The 17,712-nt window shown below is 38.3% G+C and overlaps 1 protein-coding gene across 3 annotated transcripts in view; it reads right to left on the bottom strand.

Annotated features, from left to right (window-relative positions):
• Positions 1-4,355: 4,355 nt before the first annotated feature.
• FOXN2 (forkhead box N2) overlaps positions 4,356-17,712 on the bottom strand; it is a 47,237-nt gene continuing 33,880 nt past the window's right edge. For all 3 annotated transcript variants that reach the window (XM_081941185.1, XM_081941184.1, XM_081941186.1), the window contains 3 exons: positions 15,675-15,739; positions 14,582-14,650; positions 4,356-11,935 (listed from right to left, as the gene is read on the bottom strand). In XM_081941185.1, the coding sequence (XP_081797311.1) occupies positions 11,409-11,935; positions 14,582-14,650; positions 15,675-15,739 (661 nt within the window). In that variant the 3' untranslated portion in view covers positions 4,356-11,408. The remainder of the gene's footprint in view (positions 11,936-14,581; positions 14,651-15,674; positions 15,740-17,712) is intronic.

Raw genomic sequence — 17,712 nt, 5'->3', positions numbered from 1 at the left:
CTTATAGGTTTATAAGAATTTCACAAGTGGCAGTCTTTATCAGGCTGGGGTTGGGTACAACCATTTTTGGAGAAAGAGTCATTATGAATCATCAGAGGCCATCAGCCAAAGCTGGAATCAGACCTCTGGATGCTGATGACACCAGGCTCTGAATTGCTGCTTTGTTTCTCTTATCATAGCAACTGTAGGACTGGATCACAGAAATATGTGCTTTCCCTGTTGAAATTCTCACAAATCTATCTAATGAGGCAATACTTTTTAGAGCTCTTCTGACCTGTCTATTGTTATTTTATAAAATGAGGCAGAATACTTTAGGTGGGAGAAGAGAAAATGAAAGAGACACAAAGATTATTGAATTTAAGAAATGTGTATTAGGCTTTTGGCAACAGAGAATCAGTTTGGTGTAGTAGCTAAAATGTCAGGCCAGAAACCAAGAGACTGAGTTCTAATCCTGCCTTGGGCATGAAACCAGCTGGGTGATCTTGAGCCGGTCACTTTCTCTCAGCCCTAGGAAAGAGACAATGGCAAACCACTTTTGAAAAACCTTGCCATGGAAACTGCAGAGACTTGTCCAGGGAATCTGAGAATCAGACATAATTGATAAGAAGAAGAAAATTGAAGAAATACCAAAAACTGTAATACAAAGAACCAACAATAATTTTAATAAACATTAGGAAGTAAAATATTATTTTAGAAAGAGATGCCTTGCTGATATCTGAGACGGACAGCTATATAAATTCAATCAATCAATAAAATCTAATACAAGGTAGAAAATGTTCCCATCTCAATGCAGGGCATTCTACATACAAATTAATGTTACTAAATACATTTTTCCACAATTTGCCATCAACTGTCAACATTATAATTCTGTGAATGCATCATTTAGTAGTACACATAAGAGTCTATAAAATAGAAATGATTTTAACCCTACTTAATTATTTCTGATCATCTCAAGAATGTCTGTTTACTGCATGCTCATCCAAAATGGTTAAGTGAATAACAGCATGTTGACTTGCCTGAAACGCTCTAGATTCTATGTTGCATAGAATATCATGTGCATGCTTGGAATAAAATGCTCAGAGCATGCTGGGCTTTGGTTGTACTTATATCAGATTATCGAAACTGATTGATACTGTCTTTACTATTAGTTATGAATGCTGCATGTATCACGCGTACAACCAAAGCTCTTAATTTAGCTTGCACCTTTTTTGGATTATTAAAAAACATTAATTGAAAGCTTTGATTCACCAGCATCAGGATGGGCAGCAAGGTTAATATCTATGGGTACATCTGACCATGTCAGATAGAAGGTGGCAACTTGTAATATGATAGCTAAAGAGCACAACTTAAAAGAAATGAAAGAGGAAAATAATATGCTGTTTGTCTAGGAAACAAAGGGGAAAAAGAATTAAAAGTGTTATGATCTTGTTATGTTGATTACAAAATGGAAGAAACCAAGAAAATTAGTTTCATTAACAAACATTAGTGGCAGATAGCTTCACATTGAGCCAGAAGCAAATTTCCTGAGAACTTATTCCAATATCCTCTGGCAGTAACCGTACTTAATGTCAAACCACTATGAATCATCATCACTAGTTGAAAATTCTGTGTATTTCAGTCTCAATACATCTAGAGAGTGCCCAGCTGCTTTAGAAGGCAAAGAATTTTGTATGCAAGGATACATAAGATGGAGTGGGTCTATGCAGCCATCTCTTACATTTGCCTTTTCATCAGCTTAATTGCTAGCATTTCTTAGTAGTATTTCTAATATTCTTCCTCCCAACCCATGTATCTAAATTCTATCTATCTATCTATCTATCTATCTATCTATCTATCTATCTATCTATCTATCTATCTATCTATCTATCTATCATCTATCTATCTATCTATCATCTATCTATCTATCTATCTATCTATCTATCTATCTATCTATCTATCTATCTATCTATCTATCTATCTATCTATCGTACTCTAGGTGAAATGAATCCTGGTTCTTCTAGAGTTAAATCTTTAAAATTAGGTCTTGCTGAAAGAAAGCTGGCTTGGTTTCCTAGCAACCACTGCATGGGATGCTACTGTCATTCACTGGATACTTCCCTGGAGAGTCAACCTTCTGCTCATACAAAGCAGGTTATGATTGGGTAGAGATGACATCACACTATCTGACAAGAGATACAAATTGTTCCAAAGGCATCTCTGAATGCAATGACTTTCAAACTCATTCAATAAGAAATCTTTTTGTTTTAAATAGCTTTCCGTAATGCAATGTTCTCTTGAAGTTTTGGACTACAGTTGCCTCAGGGTTGAAGAAAAGCTTCTGGATTCATAAAGCAAAATTTCTATAAAGGTTATCATTCCATCCTTGAGAGCCTTCTTTAGTTTAGCTAATCTTAGCAAGAGAATCTGTAAAAAGAAAGGTGAGTGAATAATTGTGACACAACTATTATTGGTTACATAAGAGAAGTACACATAGTGAAAGAATGTTTTTCAGACATCCAATTTGTTTCCACCTTTCAGGACATTTTTGAATGATACAAATCCTGTACAAATGTATGCTAAAGGGGGCAATGTATATGTAGACAAAGCCATACTTTTACTCCTTAAACCAAGTTGTGTCTCTCATGATTATGGATTAAAATTATGTGAAACATAGACAGACTCCTCTTGCAGAATATAAATCCCCCCCCCCCGCAACTTCTAAAACATCTTTTTTCCAGTCTGGAATTTTCCAGATGTGATTAACTTTTATTTCCTACAGAAAAATGCTGCTGAATTATGGGAGCTAAAGTACAACAAAACTGCAAGGCACCAGATTGAGGAAGGCTCTTCTACAAGCTTCCATATTGTTTAGGATATCCATGAACCTACCTATAAACTATCTTCTCTTCTTTCTTAAGTGAATGCGACTTCACTTAAATTAACAGACATTGGTGGCAAGTTGATGGTGAGAAGCTAGTGTATACAACTTAATTTTCATAAAATGTTCATGTAGTCAAGTAATTGGAATGGATGTTAAAGCCTTCTCCAGCATTCAGAGATGACCGAAGTTTGCAAATTCCCAACTACTTTTTAAATTGTGGATTTGGCAACGTGCAATGAGGCTGCTTAACTCTGGATTTCTCTAGTGTCCATCACAAGTTATAGCTTGGCACTTTCCTTTTGTGTGGATGTTGCAGTGTTGATCACCAATATCTCCATTTATAAAGATCTCAAAGGAAAGGAACTAGGAAAGCATATGGCTTAAGAACAGGGACATTACCACTGCATTACTAAAAACTTTGGGTGACCATCATTGCCTTTAAACATGTATTTATCTTACTCATCTTTCCTTCAGAAATTTGAAGTGCTAAATATAGATCTTAGTCCACCCATTCTAATTATCTTAGCAGCAAACTTGTACAATAGGATAAGCTAAGTGTAAATTACTGACCCCAAATCACTTTGCAAGGTGGGTTGAATTGAACTTATTTCCCAGTTCTAGACCAATACTCTAATCATTGCTCACTGCTTCCTGTGACTGCATACCGTAATCTGAAACAGCCAGCTGAATTAACCATGTCAACAAATGTAATAAAACACTGAAGGCTTTTAGTATTAATCTAACTTTCCAAGGTTTCATCATTTTACTTCTTCTGACAATCCTGTGTTCCTCCACGAGTAACAAAAGCAAGAAGCAGCACAAAACTTTGACTCTAATGGAATGGAATTTCAGCATATTGCAAGAAAAAGTGAAGTGATCCCTTGAATGACAATTGAAACCATCAAGAAATCACCAGATGTTCTTCCAGCATCTGTCACCTCTAAACTGCCTTTTATATTATTGAAACAAGTTTTAGAGGCAAACACATTTCCTATACGCATGAAATTAAAACCATAACTTTTTGTGCCTGCATGCAAGTGAATAGTGGCTTTTTAGTAACTTCAAGAACAGCAAATGACAAAGAAAAGGGTCAAGAAGCATGCAACCAAGATTTACCTCCCATATGGGTGTCACACGGTGGCTAATATGCAAAATTTGGAAAGTCCAGTCCACTTCACCCATCCTAAATTTTTGATAATGGGTTGTGGGAGGCTGGCTTTGAGTCATTGTTGACTCCTGGCAACTGCTTTGAAAAGTTCCTGCCATTTTCTTGGCAAGATTTCAGAAGTGGTTTGCCATTGGCTTTTTCTTAGGAGAGAGAGAATGACTGGCCCAAAGTCACCCAGCTCGGTCCCCCCACAAGGAGTTCACAGTCTCCTGGTTCCTAGCCTAGTACCTTAATCAACAGACCAAATGGTGTTCCCTTTCTATGGAAAATATAAATTATAAGTTTTGCTCTATTATCCAAAAGGAAAAGAAATCCATTACTACAAGGTGTTATAAAACAAAGTTTATTTTGAAATACTTTATCATAATGAATTGCATCTCTTTGGTAAAAATAAACTCCATCAACATTTTAATTAATAGAGGTTAGCATACAAAAACATTTTTAAACCAGGTCAACTACTAAATGGGGCTCAAGGAATTTCAGGTTAGAAAGGGGTTAATCTACTGGCAGAGTTAGTCTCAGTCAATCCAAGAAGTTGCAGGGGCAGGTAGTGGGGAGAAACAGCTAATGTAGATGTTTTTTTTAAAAAAAAAGAATTTTGCTTACTTTGATCTGAAAGCATTCTTACAATTTCCATTTTTAATAAATAATAGTTACAGTGAATTGGCAATTGTAAAAGATCTATCACTACAAGATGGCAATGTAATACTTTTAAATTATACACTTTAAGTCTGAAAAAAAATACACTTCTAAAAACAAATCTTTTCTTGGCACTGGCAGTTAAACTGTGGAGAATGTGCTTTTTCAAATAAATGGCAGGTACAAGATTTTTTAAAAATACTCTATTCCTTTTTTTCAATAAATATTTTGACTACCCCTTCATTAGCATTGCAGGGTGTGCTTTGCTTTTACTGTCGTATTTGCTTTAGCCAAATAAAGAAGCTGCAAACTGTTCCAATTCAAAGTTGGGCTTTTCTAAGGAAGGCTGCCTGCACTTCTCACGGAAGCTATAATTTAGCTCCAGAATATGAAATGGAGAAAATTTGCACAATACTGACATCAGCTTCTACCTCAAGAACAGGTGGGTCTCCCGCAGAAAGCCCTCCAGGCTAATTTTTAGGAGCTGAAGAGGATCAGATAATATTCCACTATCACCTCTTTTTCCCCTGAAGCTAAACTAATTTTCTGAAAGGAATTTACCGTTTTTAAAAAAAAAGAAATTAAAGGTAAGATTACACATTGCATCTAAAACAAAGCATGTCCATCATATCTACTTCTCCTTGACTATGATGTACACAATCACTGGCCAAGGGCCACAATCTGCATACGCTTCCTCACAAGTAGTAGGCAACATTATAGAATGCATCAATGCAGCCTGACCAAGAGCAAATGATTCCATACGTTAATAGGGCACAGACTGGCTGGCCTAGAGATGTTCTCTGTGCAGCAAGCATATGTCACACATATCAGTTCCACACTATTAAATCATTGCAACCATCCTTAGCCTTTTGTTTCCTCCCAAGAGATATAGCTATGCTGACAAGGACTGCTACAAGTTTGTAGGACCAGCACAGCTAATCTAGCACATCCTGAGACGCATGCAATGGTGCTAAATTATCCTATTTCCCTTTCTTCTGAAATGTACAAAGCCATTAATATATCTGTAGCCGTCCCAAATTCCCAACGTTGGTTCCTTGTTTTTAGAAGCTAATGCATCAGGAAGGATTCTAGGTTCCTAGTTTTCTATGTGCAAGAATTATTCTCTCATGAAGCCAAACTTAGGTAACTCTATTGCTCTTCTCTATTGAACATCCAGAGGGTGCAGATACATGCTCCATCCACATCACAGCTACTTCACAATAATAGATCTCTAACCTTGCTGATCAGAACCCTGACCATTCCCATTTGTTCTGGGCTGACCCTAGAGCGCACACATTTTAGAATGGAGAGAGATGCATAATTGTAATAAAAGCATCCCAATTTACTAATCAAATATCCTAGCACCATCTGGATGTGTTTTAGACATACCAGAGCTAGGTAACCTTAAGCAAAGAAAATGAGAACTTCCCTGCGAAGATATGAAAACACTTATTTCTCTTTGAAAATTAGAACAGTAAGTTCAGCGTGGATTTTGGCCGTAGGAAGACACATATATTTTGTGAATACGGCTAGTAAAGGCAAAATAATAATAATAATAATAATAATGCAGCTTTTCCCCATATCCACAAGAACTTGGGATATGGCAGTTCCCTTCTTCATGAAATTTCCACAATGAATTTAGAGATGAATTAAATCTAACACATTACAACATGTTGTTCTACCCATTCCAGAGAAAGTACATGTGTAAATCCCTGCTTGGGATCTCTTCAAAATGGGAGGAGGTGGGGCAAGATGTCATATTTTTGCAACTCAAAAAGCACCATGCATATAGTAAACAAGCATATAAGGAGGAAAAACCTAAACCTCTCTCCAATATGCTATTTGCTACCTGCATATATATCGCTTCCCACTTATAGGCAGAAATTGTACAATCAGAGGACTTCCCAAAGTCATGCTATGTAAGGTAACTAAGATTGCAAGCATCTACAATCGTAGCTCTTTAAATCTGGAAGCATCTGTTCTCACCAAATGCTTTTATTGCTCTGCCTTTGGACTTGAAGACCAATAGGGAAAGTGCTACCAATGTTAATGATCACTATACATTTTTCTATCATAGAGGTGACACTAGACCAGTGTTTCTCAAACTTGGCGACTTTAAGTCCTGTGGACTTCAACTCCCAGAATCCCCCAGCCAGCATAGCTGGCTGGGGAATTCTGGGAGTTGAAGTCCACAGGACTTAAAGTCGCCAAGTTTGAGAAACACTGCACTAGACTTTTTCGCAATGGGAGGACACTGAATAACAACTGTGCACACATCAACTTTTGTCTGGAGAAAAGAGACTGCAAACAAGACTTTTAACAGGTCAAATGTAAGACGACAAACCTGAGCAAAGGAGCTCTTAGGGAAAGTAGCCTCAAGCATGAAAATCTGGCCAATATGTATTGAGAATTGAAGTCAACTTTTCTCAACTTTCAAGAGATAAGACCCAAAGAAACACATTTCTTTATAACCATATTACCTGCATTGCTATGGAAACAAATTTCACATCACGCAAGTTATTAAACACACATTTTGGACAAATGTTAAATGGGACATCTCTGCACAACATACAGGACTTAAAATGTGCCTCGGCACTTAATATACAGGCTTGCTTATAAATTTGTGAGTGGTGATTTTATATTAAATCCCCATGCTGTAGGTGCTCTCTGGATCATGTATATAGTACAATATTCTTCACTTATCCACATGTTACCACATAGAAAACCCTATTTCATAGGAAGGATATATGATTAGAACCATTCAAAAGGTCAGATGATAATTTTGCTTTCTATGAATTGATGTAAAAGTCTTCAACCCTTCCGTGATTTCTAAGGTGAGATTTTTGTGACTCAATTCTGCCCAGTAACAACCTGATCACTGCACAATTATACAGTATTTTATTTTCTATTTATTGACTGCTTCTTTTATTTAACGTAGGTATCTTTTGGAAGAAAGTACCATACCTCTCAAGCATACAAAGAGCTTAAATAACCCTGACTTGGCATGTTTGCAGGGCATTCTAGGCTTCCACATGCTCTATTTTACAAATGTAAAACCTAGTAACACTGTGAGTTATTTTTTATAGTAGTCATACAAATGGAAGACCCTATTCAAAGAGGGGCAAATATTATTTGACAGCAAATAAAAACAATATATTGAAAGGAACTTTTAATCCGTAAGTCTTTTTCCAATCAATTCTCAATCACCATGCTGGGTGGAACTTGCAATATTGATTAATGAAATTTAAAAAAAAACCAGGAGGTTGTACAAGATCTATCAGACTTGGAAGTAGACCCCTACATTACTCCTTCCTTAGCAAAACCTAATCAGCAGGTATTTCAAAAGTGATTCTGGCAAGCAGGCAGTTTTTCACCAATCCATGAGACTTTCTGGATTGAAGAGCTGAAGCAGGCAATATACAGAATGAGCACCATTTGTGTTTAAACTTGACATCAAAGAAAGTTGTCTACAAACAGGTGAGCGTGCAAACATCCATGCATTAGATTTTTGTTTGTCTATAAAATAACAATGTGATTTACAAGGTTGACTCACTTATAGGTTGCTATCATTTTAACAAAAAAAAATATTCTGAAATACTAAAAGCTACATAATTTTCACAAACATAAGCCCTACACCAGGAGAATCTCTGCTGATATTATTCTAATAGCACTGTCCTGGGTGTGCTGGGACTGCAAATCTCAAAATTCCCATTGTTCATGGTGCCTGGGAATTCTGTGACTGACAGTTACACTACAGCGGGATGTTGCCAAATTAAGGGAAGCTGTAACAGTAGCAGCATTCAACAAAGTAGGGCTGTGCGGTGCTTTGCATTCTAAGGCAAAAAAGCACATTGGAGCATATGGGGTGCGAACACTACATCTCTCTGCTTTTTTTGCTAGCTCAAGATACCTGCCTGGTATTTGTGGCTGGGAAATCTCAGGAAATGATAAATGTGATTTAAGGGATTGTAGATAGGTGCTATGTGATTCTCCCCTTAAGCTCCAAAGGACCATTTTGCCTTTGAATCTAAAACCCTACACAAGCCTACAATAAACCTCAAGGGGGGGGGGGGGAGAGGGTGTCGCTCCTTTTAGTTCTGGAGTTGTTATAATCAGTCCAGTTAGGCTCACTGGAACCTGGCTAAGGCATTGAACTCCTACAGAACATTTAACAAAAATTACAGTGACAAGAGTTTTTAGCAGATATAAAGAGACAGTATGCAAGAAAAGGCAGTGAAGTTAAGTCCCAGACATTTACATCTTTGACACTTTTGTCAAAGCAGCTCTATGTCATCAGTAGAAATGTAATGTACAACTCACAAGAATGCAAAATGCAGAGAGGTAACAGGCAGATTTGCTTAAAGGGCCACTAGTGGACTCTCTTCCCTTCATTCTCAAAAGCATGGAAAATGTGCAGATGAAATGCCATTTGTCAAGCTGCTCTCCAAACAAGTTATGCTTTGATCGTTATGCAACATGCACAGGACACAACGGCCCCAGCCTGTAGCATGCAAACAATTCTTCCACAAGTGACCATTGAAAAGTAATGGAATTGCATTAATAGACTGCAGCCAAAGATGGCTGTGCCAGCTTGGAGATTCCTATTTTTCTGAGTTAAGCTCATTCTTTCCAGTGTTGTTTGTTCCAACCAGAGACGCTTGCCACATGACTCCAAACTCATCAATAGGGCTGATGGTAACAACAAAAAGATATCTGGATGATAGTTTGGCCCTGTACTTCAGACTAACTATCCTACATGCAAATGTCTTCTCTTATGGCCCCCAGAATTGAGAAGATGCACAACTGTTTCTGAATAAATGCCTAGGAGAGACAGAAATCCACAATTTTAGAAGTCCACATCTGGATACATTTCCAGATTTTGAATTCCCCAGTACAGTGCACAGAAACAGGTAATTCTCATATTACATGGCCCACGCATTGTATATATTATGTTCTGTGCAACTGTCACGCTATATCTGGACTTATCTAAGAGTTCAACAAGGGAGATTATATTATTGCTGAAATAATAAGATATAAAACATAAACAAAATCCATCCCATCTCCAAGAAAAATGGAGGCTGCCAGAAGTGGACAGTATCTATCTCTAAGCTTCCTCTGTTGTTTCCAGAAATGCTGGGTTAAATCAAAGCAAAACTGAAAGCTGCAGGGTAGGCTAGGAAGTAGTCTGTTAGAAAGCTGACACTGAAAGCCCTTGTTCTCACACAGGTGATACACAGCTGAACTATACTGCTGCAAAAAAGAAGAATATCTCATGATCATCCCATTATAATTTTTAAAAGCTTTACTCATAAAAAATAAGGGAGAAGATTAGTCTAGAATTGTTCAGCCAACAGTGACTTTTCAGTGCACTTATTTCTGTTGCATATGGAATATCATTCCATTATGGTCTGCGAGGTGATGTGCTAGAGCCCCCCAAACAACTCTTAGCTTATGAAGAACTAGTCAAGTATCAACTACCTTAACCTAAAGAAAATCAAAGATCTCTGTGCAATGGTCATTTGCAATTGAGCAGTTACTCTTTTGCACATAATTTAGATATCAAGACAGAAAGAAGGGCCTCGGATTTGCAAACAGATGTATACACCATTGATCCAATATATAATAATTACAATTAACACAAACACAAGAGAAAGAACCAGCTCCTTACCTTGTGTTAAAAATAGGAAGAAAATTCTAATTACCCTTCAAGATCCCACTCTCAAAAATAGGAAGATTCACATGTTGTATCTCTCCCCTTACCCATCAATTTTATAATTGCAAACACCAGTCAACCTGCAACTGATTATCATGGCAGTTTTATACCATTCATGTAATCACAGACCCTTGGCTTTAAGTTGAGGAAATCAGTTAACAATGGAAGCTAAAGTTGAAGGCTATAAAAACATGTCTTTATGTGTGTTGCTCTGCATTCTGTAACGCTTAAAAAATGAAGACACTGTGGACCCCATAAGCAGTGAAAAATGGGGACATTACCTGCTTAGTTGCCCAATTTCAGATGGGCCTCTACACCTTTAGGACTACCAGATTCATACATACTGAGCACCAACTGGGAATTAGACATATATATGTGTTGTTTGCTTAATTTTTATCAACCATTCTGAGGGCTAAGAATCATATAATTTACGCCTATTTTGCATAAATGAAATATATATAGTATATAATCCTCAGAACTAGAACGACAGAGATTTTTCTTTAGTGTGATCAAACTCTTTGCATCTAGCCTCTTATTCTAAAGTACAACATACAAAAATCTGGTAGGCCTAGAAACTGAAGAGGCATATTGGGAAATGGCAAGCGATTGCCTTCTCCACAATATACATTTTAAACAATCCCTTGTGTAAAGGACAATTCATTCCTCCAATTATCTATTAGACCCTACATGTCACATCTTCAGCACAAAATGACCCAGCCAATGATATCCATGTGAATCAATCATTCCAATGATAACAATGAATATTCCATTTCCTTACAATTATTGAGACTTCCTCATCTGTTTCACACAATTTCCATTGGCCCTTCAACGCACACATTAATTGCTCTTATAATTAAAATAAAAAATAAAATCAAAATTGTATCAATGGCAAAATTATAATCTGCAAAAATTAAGAACAAACAAAAAGTCCTTTTATGGCTTTGATCTCCCTTGCAAAGGGTAAAAGGAGGAATATTGCCAGCCTAAAAAATAAAACATGTATATAGATATAGATAGATCAATTATCTTCAAACTGTGTTGTCATTTTTTTTCCTTCTCTTCTGGGCGTGGCTCTTTGCAGTACTTATTAATGAGCCGAGACAAGTGCTGATCCCAGCAAGATGAAGAAGTGACCCAGCCGCCTCTTTGAGTTCGTCATCAATTTCTTGGCAGAGTTCCTCCAGGACCTTCTGATGAGGCTGGGCCTCATCTGTGATACTGACACATGGCTGTGAGGTGTAACCACTGTCTGCCAGCGAATCATCATCATCTTCGTTGTCATCTGTGTCCACTTCACTCTGAAAGCCTTCACTGCCGTCACTCCCTGTCCGGGTGGCCTCTGAGACAAATTTGTATACATCATCGACAGAGGACAGGGAAGACATGCTAGAGAGCGATGCGCAACGCTGTGCAGCCACACTGCTGGCACTGTAATTGTGGTCCTCCTTGGGATCAATGTTAGGGACTGCTGGATCACTCTCTTCCTGGGTGTGGTTATGGAATGTGCTACCATATTTCCTTTTCTTGGAGAGCTTGAGGGATGGTGGCTTTTCACCTAAGGGAAAAAAAAAAGGAAAATCTTCTGAAAACTCAAGGCAGACAATGAGTCCAATAAACATGTTTCCACGTTTAAAGCATCAGGAAGGGATTAAATTAAAACCCAGCTCAAGAATAGGAATGAGATCTTTTCTTTCCTTGTGTTTATTTCTTAGCTGAAATTTAAGATAATTCATTTCTGGAATATTTTTCATTATGTAAATCAACAAAGTATTCAAGGGTGTTGGACTTCTACTTCCCCAGACAGCGTGTATAATAATTCTGCCGCCTGAAGGATTATGAAAATTGAAGTTCAATTTATGTACAGCGTCAGGTAGGGAATATATTGCTGTGTTATTTGATTGATCTCCTTCTCTCCTTCATCACACACAACCTCTTCTTTCTCCCTTTCATTTTCTGCTCCTCTTTTTTCTGGTTTCCAGGGCACTGGCTGAATACTTTACCATCCCAACTGCCCCATCCCCTTCCTCAGTGCTCAATGAATTTTCACAAGTTCCACTACCACTATAGTTGAAAATTGAACCTAATCATAGTATTAATAATTCTGCTCAGTCTGGAAGCAAGTGATTTACTAGACATGCATGTAATCTTAAAGAACAGACTCAGTGGATCTAACTAACAAAGGGCTGGGCAACCATATTTCTCTCGCTAGCAACAGCTTATCCAGGACAATATTTGGGGAGGAATGTGCTGATTGAGACCAAAGCTTTAACTGTAAGTGGATAAGGATCTCAATCCTTTCCTCTTAAAATTGTTCCAACCTAGCTCCCCAAACACAATAAACCCTCCGAAGTTAAGTCAAAGATTCCTTTTTTAAGAGCACCAGCAGCCCTGGGAAAAAGTTCCTCTCCTACCGCAGGCTATCAAGTCCATCCAGCCAGGAGATGAATAGTTGTCTGCCACAACTATTCATCTCCACCCTCTGCCTTTTATCCCCAGAGCTAGGGTGGGGCTTCGCTAGCAGCAGTGGCTCTTCCTTCCCAAAGATCAGCCCATGGATTTCCACTGCTCTCCTCTCCTCTGCTTTCTGCACATCAGGTACTGGACCTAGCTGTTCCTCCTCTTCCTCCTCAGGCACCTCCAGACCTGGGGGCTGTTGACTCTCCATCTGAGGGTTGACAGACACCCCAGGCTCCGTCTCTCTCTCTCTGTGTCTCTCTCTGTGTCTCTCTCTGTCTCTGTCTCTCTGTCTCTGTCTCTCTCTCTCTCTGCCAGCTCCATTTCCTCTTCCCCCTCGGAGCTCCCAGGTAGCCTTGATGCTGACCTGACTCCTTCTCCTCCTCTGATTCAGTTGCTGGAGGCCCCAACAGAAATTTTACATCACTCTTCCAATTAATAGATTGCATGGAAATACTGTACAATGTATTGGCAATGTAAATGAATCTCTTGCAGATATTCTTAAATATAGGTAATTGTCAACTTACAACCACAACTAGACACTGGAATTTCTGTCGTTAAGTCATTGCAGTCATACATCAAGTTGGATCTGACTTTATGACAATTTTTATGGTGGTCATTAAGCAAACCAGTTTCCCCAATAGGTGTTTCATTGCCAGAAATTGGCAACATTTTGCAAACCATGGCCATAGGAAAGTGCAACCATTTGTAAACGTGAGCCAGTTGCCAAGCACCTGAATTGCATTTATATGATCATAGGGTGGTGCAATAGCCATAAGTGTGAGTACAGATTGTAACTCATTTTTTCCCCAAGGCCGTTGTAACTTTGAACCACTGTTAAACAATGGTAAGTTGAGGACTACCTATAAAACTAAAGAGCACATGAAATTATACCATAGGCCACGTTGCCCACACCTGCAACAGAGGCATCTAATCCAGCATCCCAATTCCCAGAGAGCAACCCGGTGCCTTGGGGTTACTAACAATAAGGGCAATAGTGTCTTCAACTGAAACTTGGAGACCTACTACCTCCACAAGCATGCTGTTAACATAACAGCTCTCCATGAATGTTTCTAACACCCCTCTGAAATTATCAAAGGTAATGGACTTTGCATACCTTGTGGCTCCTAATTCCATAAAGTAATACAACTATGTGAGAAGGGCTTTCCGTTTCCAGGAATCTCCTGCCTATTACTTTCAGTAGATGATCCTGAGTTCTGAGTTATGAAAGAAGGAAAGGAGGGGAAAGAAAACACTTCTTCCGCTACCAGGAAAACATCCAAGCTGTAACTGGTGTAACAAAAGGTGATTTAAATCTTTCTCCATTCCCTTGTTTAGAAAATGCTACATGACTTCCACCCTGTTCCTTTAAACAATCCCAGAATTGTTTTAGTTGTCCTTTTCAAATGATTTTGGTTGATTTCAATGTCAGGGTCACACATGGGCGAAATTACTAGTGCTCTAATTAATCTGAGAAGTTGAAAAAAACATGACAATGTGTTTTTGGAAAAAACTTCCATATAGTTGCCAAGAAAGCTTCATGGATATGTCTATACTAGGAGTTAAAGAAAACTTGAGGGAAACTTTTCATCTTTAAACTTTTCCGGGCCCATAGCAACTCTAAAACATGGCTTTATCTATTAAACTGTCATTTGCTTAAGCTCAGACATAGTTTTAAAAATGTATAATTAAAATAAAATTTAAAAAACAATATTCTTTGAAAAGAAGACAGATTTATCTTACTTACAATCTAAAATGTCTTGTTCAATGGAAGTATTCAAGAGCATCATGGCAGTAGCAGCATCGATATCTGAATCTAAAAATCAGAAAAAGAAAAAAGGACCTCATGTCAATTAACCTCAATTAAGTTTGACCTGGAACAGTATGATTATCACAGAATAACCAGTCGGAATTCATTCCTAGAAATTTCGATCGGAAACAACTATCCAAAGAACAAGACTCTTAGAGCTCAAAAATGATTAATATAACCAAAACCTCAGCAATTAATCTGCTGTCAAATGAGAAATCCCTATATCAAAATTGGCTAACCTTTTTGTCCTCACATGTCGAAAGCGCATGCGCCTCCACACCCCTGTGCACGCCCCTACCCATGCACGCGCAACACTCCCCCCGCGTTCCCGACCCCGTGCATGCGCACACGACACCTCCCCTGCGCATGCACCTCCTGCATGCGCCCCACCCCCGCGCATGCGTGGCAGAGACCCCAAAATCAGCTGGTTAGCAGGAAGCCTGCACGCATGCAAATTGGAGCTGAGCTGGGGCGATGGTTCACGTGTCCACAGAGAGGGCTCCATGTGCAACCTGTGGCACATGTGCCATAGCTTCACCATCATGGCCCTATATAGAACATTTAAAATGGCCGTTATAAGTTTTTTCCCCATGCTTTTTCACTGCAAAGGCCGATTTCATATCAAGGTTTCCATCTGTTGATTGTTTTTTTTAACTGCGTCCAGACATCTTCTCACTGCAGGATGTTATTCTCACACAGTGATCTAAGGCAGCAAAAACTAGCCATACTTCTAAAGCAACCCAGGTAGTTCAAACCACTATTGAAACTTCAAACGAAAGTTTCCTCTTAGTTTTCCCATTTGCTATCTGTACAAATGCTGTGACCAAAATCTTGCTCTGCAATTACGAACATGTTTTGAGTTCAAATTCTTCCTTCTCCTCATGTGATCAAATTTCCCTTATATCAATAAAGTGCAGTTCTAGTCAGATTTATGGAATCTGTGTCCTATCTGCCTGCCTTGAAGGACTGACCGATTCCGACTTTTTGACAAAGGATAGGCAAAGGAGCAACAGGAAAAAAAAATGCTTACCTTTGATAGATCGTCCCTGACACTGTTTCCGAACTGAGGTTAAATAGCAAGGAGATGATGAACCACTGGAAGAGAGGAAAAAGATTCTCAAAATTCAGTGTCTATGCTACAACAACATTAACATGAGCCAATCATATTTTCTTTTATGCATTAGCTATTATGATTTCAATACACATAATTAAATGTACATAACAAACTCCAGCCTTTTGATGCATCTTGTCTCAGGCTTTATTCCACATCACACATTACTGTATGACACAAAGCTCGAAACTGTTGTCCAGAAGTAAATGAGGTTTTCTAATGCTGAAAGGAGAGTACAGATTGTCCTCCACTTACAACCACAATTGAGCCAAAAATTGTTCAGTGAGTTTTCTTCCATTTTATAACTTTTCTTGCAGGGTGGATCTGATTTAAATCATGATTTAAATCACTTGTAAAAAGGCTTGATTTAAATCAACTTGATTTAAATCATAATTTTTAAACAGCAACTGTCATCTCTGTCCTGCAGCAGCTCTTCCTCTGACTTGCTGTTGACTCCTTTGACCGTCCCAATATTGGAGAATATACAGCAGGGGTGTCCAAACTTGGCAACTTTAATACTTGTGGACTTCAACTCCAAGAATTCCCCAGCCAGCTCTGCTCTGAAGCTCTGCTGGCTGGGGAATTCTAGGAGTTGAAATCCACAAGTATTAAAGTTGCCAAATTTGGACACCCCTGATATACAGCCTCATGCTACACTTAATAAGCTCCGTTTCATGCTGAATAAACTAAATTATGAATGTATCTTAAATAGAAAACTATCTTTAGATAGACTTTTACTCAAAAAGCATTTTATTAAAATAAATTTGATAAAAATAAAAAATAAATCCAATTTAATTGTTAAGTGTTAATACCACTTTATAATGCCTTGGTGAGGCCACACTTGGAATACTGCATTCAATTCTGGTCGCCACGATGTAAAAAAGATGTGGAGACTCTAGAAAGAGTGCAGAGAAGAGCAACAAAGGTGATTAGGGGACTGGAGACTAAAACATATGAAGAACGGTTGCAGGAACTGGGTATGTCTAGCTTAAGAGAAAGAAGGACTAGGGGAGACATGATAGCAGTGTTCCAATATCTCAGGGGTTGCCACAAAGAAGAGGGAGTCAAACTATTTTCCAAGGCACCTGAGGGAAGAACAAGAAGCAATGGGTGGAAACTAATCAAGGAGAGAAGCAACTTAGAACTGAGGAGAAACTTCCTGACAGTTAGAACAATTAACCAGTGGAACAACTTGCCTCCAGAAGTTGTGAATGCCCCAACACTGGAAGTCTTTAAGAAGATGTTGGATAGCCATCTGTCTGAAACGGTATAGAGTTTCCTGCCTAGGCAGGGGGTTGGACTAGAAGACCTCCAAGGTCCCTTCCAACTCTGCTATTGTATTGTATTGAATATTATACATAATATATTAATATACTGTAAAATATTATTGTATTAATTTTTTTATTCATTTTTTTTAAAAAACATTGATTTTTATCTACCCTGTTTTCTTGCCACAATTGTTAAGTGAATCAGTGCAGGTATTAAATTAGTAACACAGTTGTTGAGTGAATCTAGTTTCCCCATTCATTTTGCATGTCGGAAGGTTGCAAAATGTGATCACTTGACCCGGGACACTGCAACCATCATAAATATGCATCAATTGCCAAAAATCTTTTCGTACATTTAAAGGGGGAGGACATTATTGTATTCCGAAACAATTTTCCTAAATAAATTTCTACTACAGGGTGCCCTCAATTTACTACTACAATTGAGCTGAAATTTCCTGTTTCTGAGACAGTTAAGTGATTGTGCATTTTACAACCTTTCCTGCAACAGCTGTTAAGTGAAACACTGCAACTGTGGAGTTAGTAACAGGGTTGTTAAGTGAATCTGGCTTCCCCATTGACTTTGCTTGTCAGAAGGTCACAAAAGGTGATCACATGACCCCCCAGGACACTGCAACCATCATAAATCCAAGTCAGTTGCCAAGCATCTGAATTTTGATCACATGACCGTG

Source organism: Natrix helvetica (genome assembly GCF_964273705.1).
Source record: "Natrix helvetica genome assembly, chromosome: 2".
Taxonomy (NCBI): Eukaryota; Metazoa; Chordata; class Lepidosauria; order Squamata; family Natricidae; genus Natrix; species Natrix helvetica.
The sequence above is the reverse complement of the archived record's forward strand: the minus strand, read 5'-3'. Positions and strand labels throughout refer to the sequence as shown.